The 23,085-nt window shown below is 48.8% G+C and overlaps 7 protein-coding genes across 11 annotated transcripts; 4 read left to right on the top strand and 3 right to left on the bottom strand.

Moving 5' to 3' along the window:
* Positions 1-189: 189 nt before the first annotated feature.
* Positions 190-3,654, bottom strand: AAFC00_006183 (uncharacterized protein; the record flags this gene model as incomplete). Of its 2 annotated transcripts, none has more annotated exons than XM_069348311.1 (3): positions 190-587; positions 647-2,043; positions 2,108-3,654. In XM_069348311.1, the coding sequence occupies 3 exons, from the start codon at positions 3,652-3,654 to the stop codon at positions 190-192; spliced, it is 3,342 nt and encodes a 1,113-aa protein (XP_069197307.1). The 2 variants fall into 2 exon arrangements, with proteins under 2 accessions (XP_069197307.1, XP_069197308.1); XM_069346094.1 differs by having other exon boundaries at positions 2,108-3,267.
* A 1,056-nt stretch (positions 3,655-4,710) lies between these two features.
* AAFC00_006182 (uncharacterized protein) lies at positions 4,711-6,340 on the bottom strand (the record flags this gene model as incomplete). Its single annotated transcript, XM_069346093.1, has 4 exons — positions 4,711-4,751; positions 4,814-5,760; positions 5,813-6,238; positions 6,297-6,340. 4 exons carry the CDS (start codon positions 6,338-6,340, stop codon positions 4,711-4,713), a joined length of 1,458 nt encoding a protein of 485 aa, XP_069197306.1.
* A 958-nt stretch (positions 6,341-7,298) lies between these two features.
* Positions 7,299-8,303, bottom strand: AAFC00_006181 (uncharacterized protein; the record flags this gene model as incomplete). Its single annotated transcript, XM_069346091.1, has 2 exons — positions 7,299-8,204; positions 8,265-8,303. 2 exons carry the CDS (start codon positions 8,301-8,303, stop codon positions 7,299-7,301), a joined length of 945 nt encoding a protein of 314 aa, XP_069197305.1.
* A 4,256-nt stretch (positions 8,304-12,559) lies between these two features.
* Positions 12,560-13,751, top strand: AAFC00_006180 (uncharacterized protein; the record flags this gene model as incomplete). Its single annotated transcript, XM_069346090.1, has 3 exons — positions 12,560-12,634; positions 12,689-13,653; positions 13,706-13,751. 3 exons carry the CDS (start codon positions 12,560-12,562, stop codon positions 13,749-13,751), a joined length of 1,086 nt encoding a protein of 361 aa, XP_069197304.1.
* Positions 13,752-14,194: 443 nt separating this feature from the next.
* AAFC00_006179 (uncharacterized protein) lies at positions 14,195-14,649 on the top strand (the record flags this gene model as incomplete). Its single annotated transcript, XM_069348310.1, has 3 exons — positions 14,195-14,391; positions 14,477-14,525; positions 14,581-14,649. 3 exons carry the CDS (start codon positions 14,195-14,197, stop codon positions 14,647-14,649), a joined length of 315 nt encoding a protein of 104 aa, XP_069197303.1.
* Positions 14,650-14,717: 68 nt separating this feature from the next.
* AAFC00_006178 (uncharacterized protein) lies at positions 14,718-18,804 on the top strand (the record flags this gene model as incomplete). Of its 2 annotated transcripts, XM_069348617.1 has the most annotated exons (4): positions 14,718-14,883; positions 14,930-15,071; positions 15,124-16,209; positions 16,260-18,804. In XM_069348617.1, 4 exons carry the CDS (start codon positions 14,718-14,720, stop codon positions 18,802-18,804), a joined length of 3,939 nt encoding a protein of 1,312 aa, XP_069197301.1. The 2 variants fall into 2 exon arrangements, with proteins under 2 accessions (XP_069197301.1, XP_069197302.1); XM_069346089.1 differs by lacking the exon at positions 14,718-14,883 and having other exon boundaries at positions 14,968-15,071.
* Positions 18,805-21,523: 2,719 nt separating this feature from the next.
* Positions 21,524-23,072, top strand: AAFC00_006177 (uncharacterized protein; the record flags this gene model as incomplete). Of its 3 annotated transcripts, none has more annotated exons than XM_069347826.1 (9): positions 21,524-21,614; positions 21,669-21,836; positions 21,895-21,923; positions 21,981-22,010; positions 22,064-22,173; positions 22,299-22,392; positions 22,452-22,488; positions 22,542-22,712; positions 22,768-23,072. In XM_069347826.1, 9 exons carry the CDS (start codon positions 21,524-21,526, stop codon positions 23,070-23,072), a joined length of 1,035 nt encoding a protein of 344 aa, XP_069197299.1. The 3 variants fall into 3 exon arrangements, with proteins under 3 accessions (XP_069197299.1, XP_069197298.1, XP_069197300.1); XM_069346088.1 differs by having other exon boundaries at positions 21,611-21,614; XM_069348616.1 differs by lacking the exon at positions 21,524-21,614 and having other exon boundaries at positions 21,770-21,836.
* Positions 23,073-23,085: the final 13 nt, after the last annotated feature.

The raw sequence follows: 23,085 nt of genomic DNA, 5'->3' as shown, positions 1-23,085 counted from the left end.
AGGCTGACATACAAACATCTCGATGGCCAATCATGACTTATTGTAGCGGTCTCTTGTATATCGCGATGTACCAATTTGCTTTCGAGGCACCTATAGAGATAGATGAACCACGATAATCTGTCTCAGATCTTTCGGCTGCTGATCTTCATGATGTTATAGTACTTGTACAAGTATATTGTCGAGCCCTGGTCAATCTGCGCTAGCGAGCTTTGCAACGAGCGCTTCCATCCTCGGTAGTAATTCCGGAATGCGAAAGGGCTTGGTGACAACCTCGTCTACTCCAGCACCCAACGCACTGGCGATCTGCTGATTTCGAGCATTCGCCGTGACCGCGATGATGGGCACACTGCGTTTGATGAAGTGATCCTTTTGTAGCTGACGAATATGTTTCGTACAGTCAATACCGTTCATTACTGGCATTTCCACGTCCATTAGAACGATAGACAGTGGCGTACTCCCGCCTTGGAGGTTTGTTGTCGCGATCAGATCCAATGCTTCCAGACCATGATTTGCGACATGTACAGTGCATCCTGCTCGACGTAATTGCTGAGCCATGACTTTCTGGTTGATCGCATTATCTTCGACAACTATAAGTCCGTTAGCGGGCGATCGGAGGATATTCACATATAGCAGCTGCACGACATACCTAAGACGTGAAGACTGCTGACACTTGTCATGTCGTGATTTGTCCGCTTTGTCTTCGTGATCACCTGATCGATTTTATTCTCCCGCCGACCATTCTGCACAGATTCCAATGCCACGGCTGCTTCTACACTCACTTTCTGGGATAGAGCTTCGGAGCGTGAAGACTGGACATAGAAAGTGAAAACACTACCTTTGCCCAACCCTTCACTTTTCACACCAATTCGGCCACCTTGCAGTTCGGTCAACTCCTTACTGATATACAGTCCTAGACCGCTCCCGCCGTATTTCTTATATGTTTTCGGAGAAGCTTGAGAGAATCGTTGAAACAGCCTATCAATCTCCTCTTGTGTAAGCCCGCGGCCGGTATCTTTCACGGCGATCTGTAGGTAAATTGCCTCTGATGGCTCATTCTGACTTATCGAGTTGGATCGAGAGCCCTGCAAACTTCGATTACGCCGTTGAGAAGCAAATTGTATGTCGTACTCTTTGCCCGTGGGCACAGATCGATGAGCAGCAAGATGTATTGTGATCTTGCGATCTTCTGAGCTCTGAGTGAACTTGATAGCATTTCCAAGAAGATTGATAACGACTTGCAGCACTCTGCTCTCGTCGAGGACAACCAAGCTGAGTCCGAGGTCTAGATAGCTTTGTTCGATCTGCATATGCGCATCAATCTGTGCTCGACTGAGTTCGCTCTCAAACATCTTCAGACATTTTTGGATGATGTCAGGCGGTCGACATGCATCTGGTGACAGAACCAGCAAATTGGAGTCGAGTTTCGAGAGCACGAGCACGTCATCGACGATCTTGCGCTGGTGATGAGCACACAGTACGATGGTTTGAGCGGCATCGAGGACCTGCTCTGAAGTCTTGCCTGCTTGAGACTCGACCGATGTAAGTATACCGTCTGCCAATTGCAGGATTGCCGACAGTGGGTTTCGAATCTCATGTGAAACCATGTCAATGAAAGCCTCTGACGCTCTCTTGGTCTCGAGGGCATCCTCGAGGCGCTGTGCCATCAAATTCTCAGCGAGCTTACGATCGCTAATGTCAACAAGCCAGCCTTTGATACTGATAATATTGCCGGTCTCATCGAGGTCCGGAAATGCCGTTGCCTCGAGCCAGCGGCACTGTCTCTCAGCTCCTGGTGACATCCATGCTGGAAGTCGCACTCGATGCTCATGTTTTGTGGGGCTTGTGGACGTCAAAGCAATCTGCCAATGTTCGGCCATGTAGCTAGCATCTTCGGGGAAGATTCTATCGTCCCAGAAGTTGCCCGAACAAGCGGATATCTTCAGCTCTTCCCTACTGTCAAATCCACTCAAGCGCAGCCACTCTTCGTTGACGAAAGTTGGGGTTCCGTCTGGCTCAAAAGTGAACATTCCGAAAGGAGCGTTCCTGTAGATGATACGTTAGCACTGACTTGGCTTGGCGGCAGAAAATTACGTGAGATCGAACCCACTTTGCCATCCTTTGGAAGTTCTCTTGCGCTCTCAGGGTTTCTCTTGTGGAAAGGTGTAGTTTGTGAGAGAGTTCCAAATTCAGCGCCTCAAGGTCCTGCTCACTGGAGTGCTTCTCAGGGCTTGCCACAATTGCGCATGCACCAACAACGACATCACGCAAATGACTCATTCCTGAGCGGTCTTGGTTACTCAATGCCAGCTTTGGATTCATCCCTAGAACGATGAAAGCCAGTGGATGTTTGTCCGTACTGACGGCGATCGGTAGCACATAAGCAATGGTTGTAGTCCCTCGTTCGGGAATCTCTATTGCTAATTCTTCAGGAAGCTCCCCCTTGCTAGCTTGTAGTGCAGTGACACCTGAGACTTCGACAACCCTATGTAGCGTAGCTGCAAGACCGTGAGGTTGGTCGGCTCCCGGCAAGACAAGGCTCTGTGGAAGATCTGTTCTGTCAGCGCCAGCAAAGCCGCCTAATCGATACGACTCCGGGACCTCGGTATCTGCGCCATTGGTGTATATAGCAGCATATGAGACGTATTTAGGTTGATCTGTCAAAGCAATCACAAGGTCTGACCACAACGTGTCGATATGCTGGACGTGCATGAGCTTCTTGAACATCGCAGTTGCCACTTTTTCCTTCCGCTCCTTGATGACGGATATGGTCGTCTCGTGGAACTCAACCACCATTGCCATAACTCGTCCATCATCTCCTGGCAATGGTGAAATATGGTAGTCAAAGTAGGCTTCTTCGTCGAAACCATACCGGGTCAGGATATATTCGGCATTGATTCCCTTAGTGAAGGTGCCAGCGGTCAGACATCGTCTGAGATGGTCTAGGTCTTGCTCCACAACCGCAGGACTGAGTCCATCGGCAAGTGGCTGACCCAAACACGCTAGATATCTCTGGCCCAATATCTGTTTGGCTGAGTCGTTGAATACCCCAAGCAAGTCGTCCCCCCAAAGTATCAGGCGTGGATCAGGTGAACTGAGGGCATAGACAGCAAGACGACGAAGATCAGATGGCCAGTTGTGCATCGGCCCAAGTGCTGTTTTCTCCCATTTATAAGCCCTCATGAACTGAAGCCAGTCGTCGCTGCTGTTGTACGAATATCGTATCCAGTCGAATGACCAATCGCTGATCCTATCGCTACTATAGTCCATACGAGACTCCTGTCCTCTAGACACGGTTATCTCAAGTGGAGGAGATGTAGCATGTTCCGCATCTTGTGGAGTTTGCTTGCTGTCTAATGAAGTGCAGTACACGGTGGTATATCCGAGATCCCCAATTCTCTTACTGATCCAACTTTTCCCTTGAAACAAGCCAGCAGGCCTGAACGAAGATGTCTTCCCAGATGTATCTGAGTCGTCAAACCATACGGCCACCCATTCGTTGACGAGATGCTCATCAGCATTGAGAGCCAGGAATGAGGCATTCCGGTAGGCTATTCGCCAGGGTCGAGACGTATGTAATACAAGCGCTGGTCGCTCATCGTCAGACAGTAATATGATCAGGCCTTCCAGTTGCGTTGGGATCGAGGATTCGTCCATCTCCAGCGCATTTGGCCTTCACGATTTCACTTGAATTGAACCCTGATGCTTGCGATTACATCTGCAATGATGTGCCTATTGCCGCGCAACCACAACAACACTCTCTGCGTCGTTGAGACATCTGCGCAGGAGAAATAAACCGCATTAACCTGCTTGTAGTAGTGAGCAAGCGGCCGCGGGGGTTTCGGCGCCCGTCTTGCTTACCTGCTCTTACCTGAATAAGTTCTCTACAGTAACTTCGTTCTAGATGCTTTCTACTGCGCTTATGGGTGCGAAATTTCGTTGTCAGCCACAAAGTTTGTTCTACAATTAGGTTCGTTGCGATACGACGTGGCAAGCTTTTGCTACCTGGACACCCAGATTAGGATAAGGCATCCTCGCGCATTGTATCAATTGATCAAATGCCTGCATTTGTATCAGTGCTCGTCACGATCTGTATGTATGCGGTAAATCAACACATCTGTCTTCTCCTTTGGAGTTTCGTGTAGCCTCTGTCCCTGGACGTTAGTCGTTTCGAAAATCCTCGTACAGCGCTACATGATCTGACTCAGGCATGGAGCCATGGGCCGACGGCCAAGCATCATTTTTTGACCAACTAGCCTAGACCTGCTCGAATGTCATGACGGGTATTGCGTTACCTTACGGCTACGGGAAGGCAGCTCAAGTTCACTCGATCGATGGTCTGCCTGCAAAGGAAAGCTTATCCTACTTTATTTGTGCACTACGAGGTTCTGGCGACTCGACGAGATCTTGAGATGACTCGCGCATTCTTTTAGATGACATCATTTGAGTAGGCCCTCGTTTCGAGGTCGGCAGCAATATCTCACGTATTTTGATACTGCATCGGATAGAAGATTACTCTCATCATACAAAATTGATACAGATAAACCTGAAGGTATTGATTCGTGAATACAATAGGACTACGTGAGCCTTCGCACGCGCTTGGCTCAACAGTGCTATAGTTATGACATTGCTGTTAGACAATCACCATTCTCGTGACAAGGGGTCTCTCATATGCTGGTACTACCATCCCACTCAGCACTGACGATGAACCTTCTAGATCTCGTCGGCGAAAGTTATGGTTTTGAGTTTGAGGACTAGCAGAAGATGTCAGTTTTATGTTTCAAGGAGTATGCGAGTGGGCCAGGAAGTGACTTACATTCATCGAACCCATTCTCTGCGTTGAAACGTCCCCATCCGCTCTTTTTCGAACCACCATGGGGCAAGCAGGGCTCGTCGTGGATTGTCATCTGGTTGATATGCACAGCGCCTGAATCGATTTCCCGAGCCATTCTGATGCCACGAGTGAGATTGTTTGTGAAGATTGCGCCTGTGAGACCGTACTCGGTATCATTCGCCAGCTCAAGCGCCTCCTCGTCGTTCTCGACAGTATGGAGCGAAACTGACGGACCGAAGGACTCAGTATAGTACAGGTCCATACCCTTCTTGACACCAGACATGATGACAGGTCTGATGCGGTGAGGGTTTGGATCTCTTGCCGCTAGGTCGCCATAGAGCACTGTCGCGCCCTTGGCTACGGCGTCCTCGTGCAGTGCGCGAATCTTCGCAATAGCTGGTTTGGCGACCAGGATCGGTCCTTCGCCCTCTGAAGGGTAGATTCTTTCCACAGCCTTCTTGAGCTCAGTTGCGAATTTCTCCTCGATGCTTTTGTACACGATAATGCGCTCCGTTGACATGCAGATTTGTCCAGAGTGTGCCATCGCGCCGAGAGCGCATTGTGCAGCAGCAAGCTCCAGATCGGCGTCTTCACAGACGATCGAGCTTGCCTTACCTCCCAGCTCCATACAAGTAGGTTTCAACTCCTTGCCTGCCTTGGCGGCAATGAGACTGCCTACAAGGTTCGAACCAGTGAAGTTGATCTTCTTTATAGCGTTGTGCTCGATCATGGCGTTGGTGACCTCGGCTGCGTCCTGGGGTCTGTGGTATATGACGTTCAAAACACCGTCAGGCAGACCGGCCTTGTGCAAGATGTCGCCGAGAGCCCAGAAGCAACGGGGGGAGAACTCGCTGCCTTTGAGAACACATGTATTTCCTGCAGCGATGGCGTAAATGCAGGCACGCAATCCGAGAATATAAGGACCGTTCCTGTACAGGAATCAGCAATGCACACCGTTTTATGGTAATCTCTTTCGCATACCATGGAGCAATGCCCAGGATAACACCATATGGCTCCTTGAACACCAACGCACCACCATTGGCAGTGTTAGGGATAGTACCTGTTATCGTTCCGACTCTGCCAGAAATATCTCTGAGCAAGGCAAGGACTAGAGGAAGGTTGAACTCCCTCGTAACGAAATCAGGAGCGCCGGTCTCTTCGCCCTGGTAATGCACCAACTCTTCAAGACGTTCCTCGACGATAGCAGCAGCTTTGTTCAGGATCTTGCTGATCTCTGCAGGTTTGGTTTTCCGCCAGGTCTTGAAAGCACGCTCGCTAGACTCTACTGCCTCAATGGCTTCTTTCTTGGTGACACCGGAAGCTCGCCATATATTCTTGAGCGACTTGGGCGATTCGACCTCGATGTAGTTGTCGGTGAAAACTTCTTTGCCGTCAATCCAGAGTGGCCTTGTTTCCCAAATCAGTATATCGAGTCCACATTGTTCGGTCTGGCTACGGTACTCACACAATGTGCTCCTCGCCATTGGCAGTACCGTTAGTCACTGCCATATTGATAATGAGGAAGCAAAGGTCAAGTAATGCGTCAAGTAGTTTTGAGACAAGATATAGATTTTGTACGTGTGTATGTAAGATGAGCGTCAGGGAAGATGGGCTTGAGATCAAAAGAAACGTTGAAAGACGACTCGATACCCAACCTTCGATTTCCCTCTTTATATATCAACCAAAAGACCTACCGTACGTCAAAGCGGACCTCTTCGGCGCCCTTCCAACAACACTAGCCCACGTTCGCCATTGTTCCATAAGAATCTCGGGAGTGCAAATATCAATGCTGACGATTGGGTGGGGCGGCTTCGCGGGGGTAAAGATGGTTTTTGATCCCATATCTCCGCAATTTCATTTGTCCGCATCCGATGCCCTTGAAATGTCCCACTCACATCTGCTTCCGAAGCCATCGGTACTGTTTGCGAGGTTTCTCGGGAGCCCATTGAACTCGCTTACGAGCTTCTTGATATTGATTAATGGTCATAATATAGTATCTTTGCGATTTCGATATATCATAATGGGAATAGCGTTCATCATTTACACATGCTGGCATGCATGCGACCATATGGTTCGTGGAAGGAGAGTCCTTCCTCATCATTACCTATCTATGCTCGGCCTTATGCAACAAACGTATATCATTGCTGACGCCGTACATCCGTATCCGCGCCATGCAGACATGAACAGCGCATCGTCGCTAGGTAGAGGAGCATCTGACCCTTCGAAGTGGCAATTTTCACTGAAGCTTACTACAACACTCCGGAACATGGAATAACCGGAAGGCTAATGAATTAATATTCTAGGTATGATGAAATTACGTATTATTAGGACTATTCACGACTATCGTACAAAACTACTCCATACTCATGCCATCGTTAAAGTTCATCGTCGTCTCAAGTAATTCGCAAAAAGATTCGCTGCACTTGTAGAAGACATTGTCGATCGCGCACACTGGCGGTGTCAATGTCTAAAAGTGCTTAGCAGCACCAGTGGTCGGGACAGCGTTGTCATAGCCGTAGGGATTGGCGTCTTGAGCATTTGCGTTGTAGTAGTCGTGGTGAGCAGCATGGGGAGGGTTGTAGCCAGCTGCGTGGGGTGCGTGACCGCCGTGACTGAGAATCTCGGTCTCCTTCTTGGCAAATGGAGCGTTCGGTGCTGCAACAGTCGAGCCAGTGTAGGCAGTGTCATGAGAAGGACGGAGATCGTTGGCATAGCCGCCACGGTTGGGAGAAAGACCTGCGCCGGTGCCAACAGCTCCGATCTCCATATCCTTCTCAGTGGCGGTCTTGGGCTTGCGCTGCCAGAACTTGCGGTTGGTGGTTCCGGAGGTGTAGTTGTTGGCAGGAGAAGGTCCGAAGCGCTTCTCCTTCTTGTGGCTGCGTGCAAGGACGATCTGCATGATCGCAGTGATGAGGAAGATGAACGCCGCGATGATGGACACAGCGAAAGCAGCAGTGTTCAGCTTGCATGCCAATCCCAAGTCGGGAGAGTAAGTCAGGTTCTGGTTGTCACCAAATCCGAAGTTGTTGGCACCGACTGCGTTGCTGTTGGCAGGGCCTGAACCAAGAGGAGTCTTAACGTTGCCGGAGCAGCTACTGGCACCGTCTCTGGTCATGACTGCCACGGCAATCATGGCGCCAATGAAGAGGACATCGAGTACCAGACCAAGGAAGGAGAAGAACGTCACTCCCGCAAGGCAGCAGGTGAAAAGGACCGCAAGAATGGTATAGAGGACTGCAGAACCGCTGAGACCCTCAACTGCACGCCAGTGCTTGTCGATGGGAAGGTCCCTGTCCGCAAGTACAGCTAAGAAGTAACTGTATATACCTAGGATGATTGCTGCGCAGCAAAAAGCCAATGTGTACAGAAAAGTCTAATTTGACAGTATCAGTACACATCAAAGCGCCGAAGTTCATAGGATTCTGATGCTTACCTGGAAGAGACGAAGAAAACCGCCTTTTAGGAGACCCATGATGAGAGATTGTCGAGAAAATGTAGGTGATCGTTGTGAGTGTGGTCGAATGGAGCGAAGAAAACAAATCTAGACCTACAACAGAGAACAATGCAGATATTTATCAACCTGATGTGCCTTATGAGATCACTCAACCTCGCAGGGCGGTGTCCAAGGCTCCTTACGATTTTGTGCAATGATCAACAAAGGGTCTCATGTGGCTTGCATGTGCCGTCTCATGACGAAATTCAGGTATAAATCCAACCGTTTTATGTCGCTGAAAACCTGGAGTCAAAGGGTAGTCTGCAACCTTGTTAGGACCTCGAATCGTACAGAGCTAACGTCAATTCTTCCAAACTCGTCGTACACATATATGTTGCTTGGGTTTAATTCATCGATGTCCTTGTGCGGGTTTTTCTTCGACACACAGTACCGACAGTGACCAGCACACCATTATTAGAGACATGTGTGGAGCCACGAGACAAACGCGCATACGATTTGCACGGCCACCTACTCGATGGAACTTGGCCCCCTAAGTAGGATCAACTCGCCAAGGCGCAGCGAAGTCTGGGCTCGAGCCTGACATGGCCACAGCTTACACGTGAGCTTCACCGGTCATGCTGTCCCATCGTTCTGTTTTCCACTATGGCTTCCAAGATCCATGAGAAACAAAGAGTAGTCCATGAAGACGGGATAAACTCTATCGCATAGTATGACCGCATCCTACACCTTATTTTTCATGGTTTAAAAGTTCAATTAACGGGACGTAAATCTACTTCGATTTATGTTGATTCAAGGGTGAACCTCCGTCAGCCTTGAGTGGTTTGCGGCACGTTAAAACCAATTTACACTCTAAATCTTGCTTCATGACAGTTAGGTTGTGACGCTGTGCTCATCGTCCAAGTATTGCTTTCAGCTCCCGAACCTTGGAACTCAAACTTTAGATGCAAGTGACTTCGCGCTCTCCGAGGCGCAATAACATAGTGCAATATGTTCCTTTTGCCGCATGTTGATGACTTTGCTGAGAGCTGCGGCCCGGCGACATCTGCGAACGTACTGTTTAGTGGTTCGATAAGGTACCCTTACGAATTACCTCAGTCATTACTTCAATAGGCACCTTGTAGGTCTGGCACACGCAAGCTACTGTATAATGCATCAGCTTTCTGCCTTGGTTACAAGAATAATCGAAGAAATAGCAGAAACAATCGAGATCATGCTTTCCCCGCTTTAATCATGTTCAGGAACAAAATCGAAGTCTTAGGCGCTTTTTCTTGGAGAAAAAAAAGGTGACGCTCGATCGAAACTCAACATGACGTAGTTTGTTGACTTCGCCGGTCAAGGCACCTCAGTTACGTGTAGGTAGGTACCTTACCTGCCTGTACCGCGGTAACCCACCATATTTCACCCTCATCAGAGGTCAATCTTCCGCGGAATGTTGTTTTGCGTATCTCAAATGATATCTTGGGAGTCAATATTCTTCCGCGGAGCGTCTCGAACGTATGACTCGGAGAAGCTGTATCTTATGATCCTCTGGTCCGTTACCTTGTAATACGATTATAATGTATTGCGATACTGTGAATAGAGACTACCTGGCTTATGGTGTGAGCAAATTTCTGTCGTCAATCGTTGAAGCTCAACATAGACATACGCATATTCTCAACATTCGTACTGTATTTTCCACTACAACATGTACTGACATTACCTGACAAAGGCCCGACATTGTTTAGCCTCCTGCAGCCTTGACTAATACTTTCACCTGGTTATCTTTGTCCTCTATCAGCGACTTGAATCCCTGATCGGCTACCTTGCTTAGGTCGACTCGCTTGGTTATCATGTACTCTGGGCTTATCTGCCCACTGCCGATGGCTTCTAACACCTGCTCAAAGTCTCCAGGTCTGTAGGTTGCGACAAAAATCAACTTCCTCTCCTTGAAGATGAAGTCATTGGGGGAAATGTAACAAGGCTTCTCCCAGATGGCGATGTTGACAATCGTACCAAGGGCTCTGACAGCCGGTATAGCTTGATTGAGAGCTGCTTGGACCCCAGCGGCATCGAAGACACAATGTACTCCCTGACCATCACATAGCTCTCTGCATTTGGCGGTGATATCAACCTCTTGAGGGTTCAGCACATGAGTCGCACCGAAGATTTTTGCAAACTCTCTCCGTTTTGGTGACATCTCGGAGACGATTATCGTGCCATCTCCCTTGGCTTTTAGAGCTTGGATCACAGCTAGACCGATCGGGCCGCCTCCAAGGATGAGAGCTGAATTTCCGGACTGATATGGGCTCATATCGACAGCATGAAACCCGACTGCGAGAGGCTCTACGAGTGCTAAATGGCATGCATGTCAGTCATCTGAAGGATATCGGGAGCCAGCCCTCAACTTTACGCACCCGCGACTTCAAGAGTGACATTATCTGGAATCTTTATGGCGCAGTATGCCGGAACCACAACAGATTCGGACAATCAACCGCCGTAACCACTCAAGCCAATGAATCCAGTACTGTAGCAGCAATTAGGAGCACCTGCAGCACACGCGCCACAATCTCCACAGTACAAGATGGGCTGGACACATACTCGATCCCCTGGCTTTATGTCTTTGCTGACCCCGTCTCCAACCTCCTCAATGGTACCAGAAAATTCATGACCAAATGTTACGGGGACAGCTTCACCGGTTATAGGATGAGGAGTAGTTGGGCAGATGGAAGGCCCTCCGAGAAATTCGTGCAAGACTGATCTATGTCAAGAAGTGCGTGTACAGCAAAATAGTAAGGAAACCCACCAGTGCCACAAATGCCGCACCAGGCAGGCTTGACTCTGACCTGACCACTTCCACATGCGACATCAGGAACATCCTCGTATCTCAAATCATTTTTGCCGTGAAACCGAAGCGCTTTTATAGTTCCCAGTCGATTTGGATGAGATGCTGGCACATGATCCGTTTTCTTCAACGGAGCATCATACTTCTGCTCTGTATGAGCTTCGCCGACTTCGGACATATTGACAGATAGAGGATAGTGGTCCCACAATTGGCACTGGCCTTATCAAGATGCGACAAGTCTTCTGTGCGATGATGTTCATAGATGAAGAGACACAGATGAAGCTGTCGATCACAGCTATAACTTCACCGAGCCCCACCTCTGTATACATAAAAGTAGCCTTCTAGGCTGTCACAGTGAACCCCGCATGCTACATGTTGCTTGAATCGTCGGGTTTACCCTTTGATCATTCAGGTCTTGTGAACGCCCGGGATCCCTAATTGGGCACACTAAAGAGCTTCCTTCTTCAGAATCCATGAATTGTCATGTCTAATGAAGGTGAATAGGACCTAAGCCCCGTCGTTCATGCAGTCACAACGAACCTCTACGACTTTTGTATCTCAATCAACACAAATATAGTGCAACACCGGGTTCAATATGTTAAGGTACTTGTATTTGTTCGTCGTTCTGTGTCTGATAATGCACATGGGGGGGATGTTTGCACCATTTGTTCGTATTGTGCGGGGGGAGCTCCCTCGAAACCATTGTGACAGCATGAAGACGTAACCACACCTTACCCGTCCAGATTCCACAATTGAGGTATTTGTGTTTTTACCTTGCACTCTGATCATAGCTCGTCCCCATTTTAGTTGTGTCACAGAAGCAACGCCGTGGTAAAGTAATCGTCGCATCATGATGGTCTTAAGGTTCGGGGAGGCTAGATAGATAGATGACCATGATACCTGCTGGGACCAGTGCCTGTCCGGCGTTAAGATCGGAAGAGCCTCATATCTGACGCATCTCATTGGTGGGATGTTCTTTGTTGCTCGCACGTCATTATGAGACGCTCCCGCAGTCTTAACGGGCGTGACGGTTCATGTTTACAGATGCCGACAAAATGTATGAGAGTGATGGCCTCTCAATTGCATGCAGCATGAGCAAGGTGACTTGAAAGTATGAGTGCTTGGTATAATCCAACGTCTTGAGCGCATCGAACATGATATGTCCTTGACAAGCACCGACGTGAGCAATGGGATATTTTTCCGTGTGGGTCGAATGCGATCCTTGTATGAAAGCATGCAGTGGTACTATAGCCTATTGACTCTAATGGTAGCAAGACCCACTGATGTCAGCAAATCCCCCCGCTATCGCTGTGCCCATCCTAGCTAGGTAAGATCGAAGTTTATCATGGCCCATACGTTATATAAAGATATGTAGATCTCACTACATTTTTCCGTCAGACATTACACGCTTACTTTCTTCACTCTCTATCATTTTCATTCAAATTTCATCAAGATGGTTTACCCGGAGACTGCAGAGGGATTCATGATCCACGACACCAAGAAGTGGTCGACATTCAAGAAGGGCGAGGTCAGTCTGAGTGATCTAATTTTGTGCAGCCGCGAGTATTGACAATCTAAACAGTTCAAACTTAAGCCATTCGAGGACAGAGATATCGATATTGCCATCGATGCTTGTGGTGTCTGCGCTTCTGACTTGCACACCATCACTGGTGGTTGGGGCGATGTTCCCCTACCTCTCTGCGTCGGTCACGAAGTTGTTGGCCGTGCAGTGAAGGTTGGCAAGGCTGTCAAGACCATCAAGGTTGGCGACAGAGTTGGTGTTGGTGCTCAGATTGGTGCCGACTTGGATTGTATCAACTGCAAGCAGGACCAGGAGAACTACTGCCCTAACGCTATCGACACCTACGGCGCACCTTACCCCGACGGAACACTCTCTCAGGGTGGTTATGCGTCGCACATCAGAGCCCACGAATACTTCACATTTAAGATTCCTGACAACATTGAGACATCCATCGCAGCCCCCATGCTTTGTGCTGGTCTCACAGTCTACTCGCCTCTTTCGAGACTTGGAGCTGGTCCTGGCAAGAAGGTCGGTATCATTGGTATTGGTGGACTTGGTCACTTTGCTCTGTTGTGGGCAAAGGCTATGGGCGCTGAGGTGTGGGCCATTTCCCACAGCCCCTCAAAGAAGGCCGACGCCGAGAAGATGGGCGTCGACGGTTTCATCTCCACCAACGAGAAGGGCTGGAATGAACCTCACAAGTTCACTTTCGACTTCGTGATCAACACAGCCGACGCAATGGACAAGTTCAACATGGACGACTACCTCAGCATCATCAAGGTCTGGGGTAAGTTCCACATTGTTGGATTTGGCGACAACCCTATGCCTCAGATGTCAGCACAGCAATTCGCCCCTAACGGTGCTGCCCTGGGTGCATCACACATTGGTAACCGCCCTGAGATGCTTGCCATGTTCGAACTTGCCAGCAAGCAAAACATCAAGAGTTGGGTCGAGACCATCGATATCAGCGAGGAAGGTCTTAAGACAGCGTTGGAGAGACTCGCCAAGAACGATGTCCGCTTCAGGTATTTACATCTCAATCCAACATCCCTTTCGAGCATCGCTAACCCCTCACAGGTTCTGTTTGACCGGCTTTGACAAGGCATTCGGCAAGCGCGAGTAAGAAATATTTGGTGGAAGAACAACTTGCCATGATCTAGTTATTCATGATTGACGACTATATTGACGCTTGGACCAGCTCGAGTAACGACTTTATCTTTGTGGAAGTAATGTCGTTGTTTCATAACATTTTGGTAGCAATAATTTTGTTGTAGATTCTATAAGAGTCTATGTTCCAACTCTCTTCGACCTTGAATATCATGATCCTTCAAGTATAGAAGTGATGAGATAAGTACAATAGCTTTGTTGAACTTGTCATATGCCGTAGGTGCTCACAATCACATATCGCTGATACTCAAATCAGTGCTATGCAGCCTTACGTTCGACCCCGCTGACATTGTGCATGAAACTTGGGCATAATTCGCTGTTCAAACACGTCTCTAAGTACGTCAGCCAGCATTTGAACACTCTCAGCTTGTCACATCCTTGCAGACTCAGCTCAAAAACATGGATGCAAGCAGCTTCAGTCCTCATGGTTCTTTGGAAATGGATACTGGACAACCTGGCTTGGTTACGGCAGATATAGAACAAGCTGCTCACGGTGGGCAGCTCCGGCTGAGATCTTACCAGGACGAGATGCTGGAAGAAAGCTTGAGACATAATACCATCGTCGTCCTTGATACAGGGGCGGGGAAGACGCAGATGTAAGTGTGCATTGCATCAGATTGGTCCTCTGTAATATATGGTTCCGAAAATCTGAAAGCCTACACGGAAGTTGACCCAAAATAGTGCAATGGCTCGCATCAGAGCGGAACTCGAATCCTGTGACAACGACAAGGTGAGGTGTCCCTATACTTTGATCCATTAAGGAGATGTGACTGATAACTTCTTAGCTCGCGTGGTTCATGGCACCTACAGGAACGTCTTCCATACTCATACATATCGCAATGAGCGCTAATTGACAACAGTGGCCTTGTGCCTGCAACATAGCAAGTCCTTCCGGACGAATTTACCGGAGTATCAGATACGCATGCTGAGTGGAGAAGACGAATATGATCTATGGACTGAACAGAGTCTATGGGACGCTACCCTCGCCAATGTTCGAATCGTCATATCGACTTATGCGGTCCTTCTTGATGCTCTTACTCATGGCTTTGTGCCAATATCTCGATTAGCACTGTGTGTTTTCGACGAAGGTAGTCATACCATTTACCTGAAATGTCCTTGTCTGACTTGAGAAAGCCCACCACTGCAAGCAGGAACACCCGGCGAACTTGATAATGCAAAACTTTTACTATCCAGCGAAAAGCAGATCGCAAGCCGTCCCGCACATTCTGGGCTTGAGTGCCAGCCCCGTTGTCAATGCTAAATCCGGTGGGCTAGAGTATGATGATCGAGACTCAATGCTGATGCTAAGCTGACTATACTGGTGTCAGGACACTTGAAAGGAACCTTGACAGCCACGCGTGCACCCCGAAACGTTGTAGAACTGAACTGATGCAGTACGTACACATTCCTGAATTGCAGAAGCACTTCTATTGCTCTACACCCGAGTACGATGGGTCACAATCCCCGCTTTATGTCTGCTATCGGCAGGCTCTCAGGGAGTATGATATCGAGAATGACCCCTACGTTCAAGCTCTCAAATCAAGTATTGAGGCATCTGCGATGGCTAAGATAGCGGACATCCGAATGAGCCGCAAGACATACTGCTATAAACAACTGAAATCGTTGTGGATTCGGATGAATGTCATCTTACAGAATATCGGATCTGCTGCACTGAAATGGTATTTCGATACGTGCTTGGACCGCATGCATCGAGCTATGAGCCATGCTGATAACCACTGGATGCCTGATCTTGCGGAGAAGGAAAAGCATCACCTCGCGACCGTCCTGGATCGCATCAACTCGCAGGCCTACTTGGATCCTTGCATACCAGACACCAATCTAACTCCGAAGACCCAACTTTTATTGGATATCTTGCATCGTGAAGCTGGCCCATCCTTCACGGGCATCATATTTGCTGAGCAACGCTCCACAGTCGCAGCATTAGCCCATGTAATCTCGACTCAAACGCTGACAGCTACCTCGTTCAACATAGGGACGTACGTCGGTAGCGCATCCTCAGCCAGATATTCACAAAACATTGGCGATGTCGTTGAGATCACAGACCAGCAACAAGATCTGGAACTCTTCCAGTCTGGCAAGAAGAATCTCATTGTTGCGACAAGTGTGCTTGAGGAAGGAATCGACGTTTCCTCGTGTCAGACAGTGATATGTTTTGATCCGCCGATGAACCTGGTCTCCTTCGTTCAACGTCGAGGTAGAGCAAGGAAACAAGACTCAAGATACATCGTACTGCTTGACGACAGTGATAGAAAAGCCGATCCAGCCAAATGGCAAGATTTAGAGGAGAGGATGAAAGCTGCGTATACAAGTGATCTCCGCAACGCACAGCTTGCGTATGAGATGGAAGGACAAACCGATTTCGATTCTGAGTCCTATACAATTCCTTCCACAGGGCAAGTTTGTCATACGCTTCGCCTCCGCATCACACTGACTAGATTCGCAGCGCAGTACTTACAAGCCAAAATGCAAAGTCACACTTGTATCACTTCTGCGCAACGTTACTGACCGCTAGCCACTGTGATCTAAGGCCTGTATTTTCCTGTCGGGAAGACGCCTCAACTAAAATGGTGGTTTCCGACGTAGAATTGCCTGCGGCGGTCCATCAAGATCTCAGGAGAACAAGGAGCTCACGACCTTTTAGAACTGAACGTGGTGCCATGGCAGACGCGGCATTCGTGGCCTACATTGCGCTCCATAAAGCAGGCCTGGTCAATGACAACTTACTACCCCTGCGCACGAGGTATGAGGATATTCCTGGCGAGACCACGTCACAGCCATCGATGGTTATGGTCCTGCCGAGGCTCAATCCATGGTCGTTGCACGTATATGATCAACAAAAGTGGTCAAGTAGCAGTGTCCAGATCGATATCGCAGGGGAGACGTTTGGAGAGCTTTTGATGCATTTACCATTGGAGTGTAGGGATATTCCTCAACTCCGCCTGTTTTGGAGTGGGAATCGTCATGGCGCTGCTACTATACTGCCTGGCGAACCTGACCAGATGGAAGGACCGGCACAGAGGAACACTGCTAGGAGAGAAACACTGACCTTGCTCGCGAGCATTTACCAATCAGGTCGCATTGATTACAGCCGCAGTGACTTCGCTGCGCTGTTCCAACCTTATGGCTATGACGCAAGCCAGGTGAAAGCGAATGCCTCGAAGTCGTTATTGGATCTCCCTCACACAGTCTCTGAAAAAGACTTCGGACTTCTGAGGGTCAAGGGACAAATTGGCAGAGCCTTTATATTTGATCGAATGGTCCTGGCTTCAGACAGCTCTCTGAACCCCATTGTGTACGCAAGAAAGTTCCCCAAAAGTCGGAGCTTTTTACGTCGACCATATGTACAGTCCTCCAATGAGAGCGCTGCTGCCGTCGAGTTGGCGCTCGATGATTGTACCATGGATGTTCTACCGTCACGCTATGCTTTTGCTGCAGCATGTATCCCGAGTATCTTACACCATGTGGAAAATACTTTGATAGCGAGAGAACTTCAAGAAACTATCTTACGACCTGTCTCTATCACCAACCTGGATTTACTCATGGAATCAACCACTTCGTCATCAGCGAATGCCGAACGTAACTACGAGCGTCTAGAATTTCTTGGAGACTCGGTACTAAAGTTTTGTACTCATGTTCAACTAATGGCCCAGCACCCATTCTGGCCAGAGAGCTTTTTGACTTCTGATAAAGGCCGTACCAACAGAAATGCTTCTCTGGCGAAGGCAGCTATGAGGACCGGAGTGGACAGATTCATCACAACTACCATGTTCACTGCCCATAAGTGGCAACCACCCTATATATCGGACTGTACAATGACAACAGAGGAGAAGGTGCCTCGTTCTACCAAGACCCTCGCAGACGTTGTAGAGGCACTGATAGGGGCATCATATCATGAAAAGGGCATCGCTGGAGCACTGGAGTGCATCCGAATATTCCTACCGGATGAGATATGGACCACACCTGATGAGGCTCACGGAGCGCTCTTCAATGCCGGCCCAAGAGGAGACTTGCCAAACTCGGAGCTTGTGGAAGAGATAGTTGATTATCACTTCGCGACCCCACTATTGCTCCTTGAAGCGACAACACATGCGTCGACAAAGAACAGCTCAACCCTCTGCTACGAAAGGCTTGAGTTCCTAGGCGATGCTGTACTGGACCAGATCATCGTGCCAGAGCTTTTTCGTTACACGCCACCACGCAAGAACCACGAAATGCATCAGCTCAAACAATCGGTCGTGAATGCACACCTTCTGGGCTTTCTGTGCATGGAGCTTACTGTTGCGCAAGAGAGAAACGATGTGGTCAGAAGCGCAAATAGCACTACCCACTTCGAGATCGCACCTTCCTGGCACTCATATTGTCTGGCGGATTTCCTCCGTTGTGACTCGGCCGTGTCTGCGCAACGTAGCGCTGCTCTGTCGAAGCACAAAGATCTACGTCTACATCTACTCAAGGAGCTTGGGGAAGGAAAAGAGTATCCATGGTCGCTACTCTACGAGCTTCACCCGCCGAAATTCTTCTCTGATATGATCGAGTCTGTGCTTGGAGCAATCTACATCGACACCCATGGCTCTGCCGTAGCGTGCGCTGACTTCATGGAACATATTGGACTCATGAAGCTGATGCGACGATTCCTCAACGAACATCCCGAAGTTCGTCATCCAAAGGAGAGACTTGGTATCTTAGCCGACAAGGAGAGAGTACACTACGATCTGAAGAAGGCGACAATTCCCGACGCCACAGATGAAAGAATCTTTGAATGCACGGTCAGGATTGGGGACAAGGAGGTAGTCAAGGTTGGAGGATGCAGGCACCCTGATGAAGCTGAAGTCAAGGCGGCCGCCGAAGCTATCAAAGTGCTTGAGGTGCGCGGGGCAGGTGATGAGGACGCAAGGGATGGGAACGGACCGAAGTCTGATGAGAATGATGATGATGACTATGATAACGATGAACACGAAGACCATGACATGGATGAAGCTCCGGTGTGAGCACGTGCTACCATAGTTTAGATAGCTACTGCCGGTTCTTTCCATCAATTCATCTCAGAAGAAGCACTTGGGACAGCTTCCCTCTGTTTATGCCACTTCGAACGGTAGTGAAATAATCTCAGCGGCCTATGGGCCTGATATAAGGCTGTGTCAAAACGCTTCAATAGGTACTGGCAAACGTTCCGACAAAGACAGGGTCGCCCTCGAATTCTCGCAATCCTATCAAGTGACATGCCAGCATCACATCGGGAAAAACTCGAAATCACTCCAATGGTTCTCAGTGGAAACACTCACAACCTTCTCGAAGGTAAGCAACAACAATACTTCGTCAATGTGACATCTACGTCGCTGACGAAGCAATACGATTATATAGCAAGTCTCCCAGAAGAAATGTTCCTCTATAATTATCTATGTTTCAGCCTGCTTCCAAAGCAGTAATCACGCGCTATATGAATGCTGGACAAAGACAAGATAAATTCGTGGCAGGTCCAGCCCCAGATCTGGTGGCCAACAGGCCTGTAGCGCGGAATGTCGGGGTCTAACACCGACGGACTCCCAGCGTCGAAGGTGTCGTCCATTGATTATTGGGGGCATCTATGGTACTGCCGTCGTTCGTCTGAGAGGAACCACTGCCGGATTCCGTGAAGCTGGGCCACTCAACGTTCACGGCTCGTTCTTGCAGGAGCATTAGCCGGGGGAATTCAGAAATGGAGAAGTACGGCTCCCATGAAAACACCCATATCTACCGTGAGCGGCGTGACGGCAATGAGACTTGTGCCTCGGTAAGTGGGACTATGTGGGGTGTGATGGACGAAGTAGAGTAGCATGTATACCGAGATGCCGAAGTCCCGGAGAAGAATGAATGTCACTGCAGATGATCTACCTATATGTCTTATTCATTGACTGGGTGCAATATAGTCAACCAAGGATCATGCACCTGCCTTATGGAGGGATTGCATTCGTATTCAAAAGAATGGGGCAAAGTCCCGATGGTTCTTCTTCGTCGAATCACAGCTAGAATTATGGTCAGAGGTCAGCTCTCGACTGCACCTACTTGTTTTTGGCAAGTGTTGCTCATTGCCGTGTCTGGTCTACTGGCGGTTGGGGAGGTGAGACTTGGGGAACTTAGCCAGCAGACCCACTGCGCTGGAATAATTCGGTTCATGATGTGTGAAACGGTCGCCTGCGCTCACGGTGATTCGATAGATAAGATTTGGATGCTGTGTCAAGGCAAGTAAAGAGATAAAAGATAGGAGGTGGGTCAAGGACAGCTTTGGTGACCTGAGAGCTCCAGAAGGGGATGTACAAGACAGTGTGACTGGACGCAGATTTCAACTCCTGCCACTGTTTTCTGCATTAAACACACACACATACACACACCTATATGTATGCAGCCTTATGGGCAGTGACAGGACGCGGATATACCTTCGCCTGGATGGAACAACTCCGGGAGGCGACAAAGGACTTCACTAACGGGAAACGGGGGCGGTCCTTCTCGCTGGACTGCAGGGGGCCCCATCAGTCTGGCGTTTGGCTCAACGTAGGTCTGTCCCGAGACAATTTTCTACTAGTAACTCGTGGATGATGCAGAGCCTGAGACATCCTGATCCAGGTAGAGCGCACCACTATCTACAATATACCACGTCCTCTATATGGTCAAGGGTGCAGCTGAACGGCGCACGAAGAGCCAGCCTATGACCAGGCCTCGAACGAAACAACAAGAGCTCGTTCGCCACGTGGGATTGAACAATCACGATACTTAGCTTCATGGCACGTCGCCATTCACAAACTCGACATGGAAGGTACTTACATAGACATAGCAATGGGATAGGCAAGCGAGCACATATGATTGCTATGAATGTTCTAGGTGGTCGGTATCGAGTCTGTACTCAGACCTGTCCATCTCTACGCTATGTATACATTGTGTCCTTTTTGCTTAACAGACGATGTCGTATGATTTGAGCATTTACAACAGCCATGCGATATAAAATAGCGATTCATGTATGACGTTATAAGCCCGCCTATCTCGTATCTGCTGCTTGTCATGAAGGAAGCTATCATAAGGCAAGTCTAAACACAATATAGCTGACAGAGTAATAGATGAACTCACTGCATTATCGAGGAGCACACACAGTTTGCAGCCTGACCGTTGGCATTATCGATAACCCGTTGCGCGATGAGAGACACGGCACGTGGGGACGGTTTGCTCTCCTCCCTTCGCGTGCGATGAAGACGTTATAGTACGCAGCACATTTATGATGAAGTACGCTGGGACGCCGGTCCATAAGCCGAACGCGTAGTTCATGCCTCGGTCGAGATGTGCTGTGGTATTGATGGTCGACAGAATGGTTCATGCAGCCGGGCATTTATTGGCCCTGAACCAAGCCTACTCTACCCTTACCGAACGTGGCTTCCGAACGAGGCTCTCCAGCATACCTGATGCCCGAGATGCACTTCGTTATGAGACCGTGGCGAACTCTCATTGAAGGCTATTGTGTCCATAAGCTATGATACGACAGAATATACATCACACACGAGGCAGACCGTGGTTGAAGTCACACACGAGGCAAACCGTGGTTGAAGCAATCCGTATCTGAAACATGCCTTCTGTCATATATACAAAGTGGTCCACCATGCAAATGAGCAGGAGGGCTCCTGTCCTCTTCACGAGCACCACTACTCATCCAACACTCTACTACATTCGAAAATATCCAGCATCATGGATATGACAAAACCTGTCCCGGCGTCTGGGAGAATTGTGACGTCCTGTCTCTTCATAGTGACCATTGTAATTCTCACTTTCTGCATGAGTACGTCAAACAACCTTTTCTGGTTTTCGAGGACACACATTAATTTACAGACAGCCCACCGCGTACAGCGTATTCAATCATGGCGGACTCTACCCTTGGCTGGCTGGCTCATCCTTGCGATCTATATCGATTCAATACTCTTCACCTTCAGCACCATGATATTGGAGAAAGGATTCGAGTTGAATGCGTCCTTCAAGATATGTGACGATGCAGCGCTAGGATGTAAGTAATTCACCAACTGTAAGACATAAGACCATCAGAGACTGACCTGCGAGGATAGGCATAGCATTCTATCTCTCCACGAAAGTGGTAGGTTTTGTTTTGCCGGGAATTGATATTGAACCTAATCTGACATCTCTCGCATAGCTTCTTTACTACTTCTTCGTGGAGAAAGTTGTAAGTTGATGGTTATCATATAGAAGCAGGAACGTCTTACTCATTGATTACAGCACATCATACGCCACCAGAACAAGTCAAGATTTCACAGCAAGCTTTGGCTCTTCAACGCTATCGTCGTTTTGGGACCGTATGTCATCATGGGTGTATGCGCTTTCTACTAGTAAGTTGCCGCTCTTTTCGCATCCTGCGAGGTCAAGAAAACAGTCGACATAAGCTGGACGTACTTAACCATGCATCAAGCTATACGTCCACGAAGCTTTTCAGTCAGATTCTAACCTGTTGTAGTCGACTCGCAGATATTGACACCGAGGGAGTCTGCAAGATAGGCTTGGATAGGCGAGTTCTGGTCTCAATAACCGCATATGAGGTCATGTTAAACGTGAGTAGATGAAATACAGTACATGTGAGGTATAGTCTGTACTAACTGTCTACCTTCAGGTCTACTTGACTGCATTATGCTTGGCCCCCCTGCGAAGTAAGTATACATACAACAGTTCAAGCGTGAAACATCGCTGACAGGGCCATTAGAAATGTACGCCTACAGATACTGCTCATCAAATCGAGGTCTGCGCCGAATGGCTTTCCGAACAACCGTCGGCGCCTGCATCACTACTTTAACCATGTGTCTGAACCTGTCAACTCTAGCTGCTTTCGAACAAGAGCCAGGCTGGATGTGTCTTATGTTATGCAATCTTGACAGTAAGTAGGACGAGAGCCGTATCCTCCTTCCCGACTAGACGCTTACATATATCAGTCCTCTTGACCGTCGCAGTCCTTCACTGGGCCACCTCATCAGATACTGAGTCCCAGCGCGACTCAAAAGCAGTGCAGCAGGCACCTGCCCCAGTGTCCATCTCGTCGCCAAACCCCGATGCATCGGGTACCCAAGGCATTCGTAGCGTCAGTGCAGCTACGGCGGCCAGCACGTCCAAGAGTGAGAGACGCCATACGATCACCCTGATCTATGGAGATGTAGATCTTGAAGCGGGATGCACCACCGACGACGATAGCGTACTCGGAAAAGGTATTGCTGTTTTGGCGAAGAAATCGGAGACTTGAGGAGCTCCATGAA

Source organism: Neodothiora populina (assembly GCF_041146345.1).
Source record: "Neodothiora populina strain CPC 39397 chromosome Unknown canker_contig_7, whole genome shotgun sequence".
NCBI lineage: Eukaryota > Fungi > Ascomycota > Dothideomycetes > Dothideales > Dothioraceae > Neodothiora > Neodothiora populina.
Note: the sequence above shows the minus strand (reverse complement) of the source record. Positions and strands in the feature narration are given on the sequence as shown.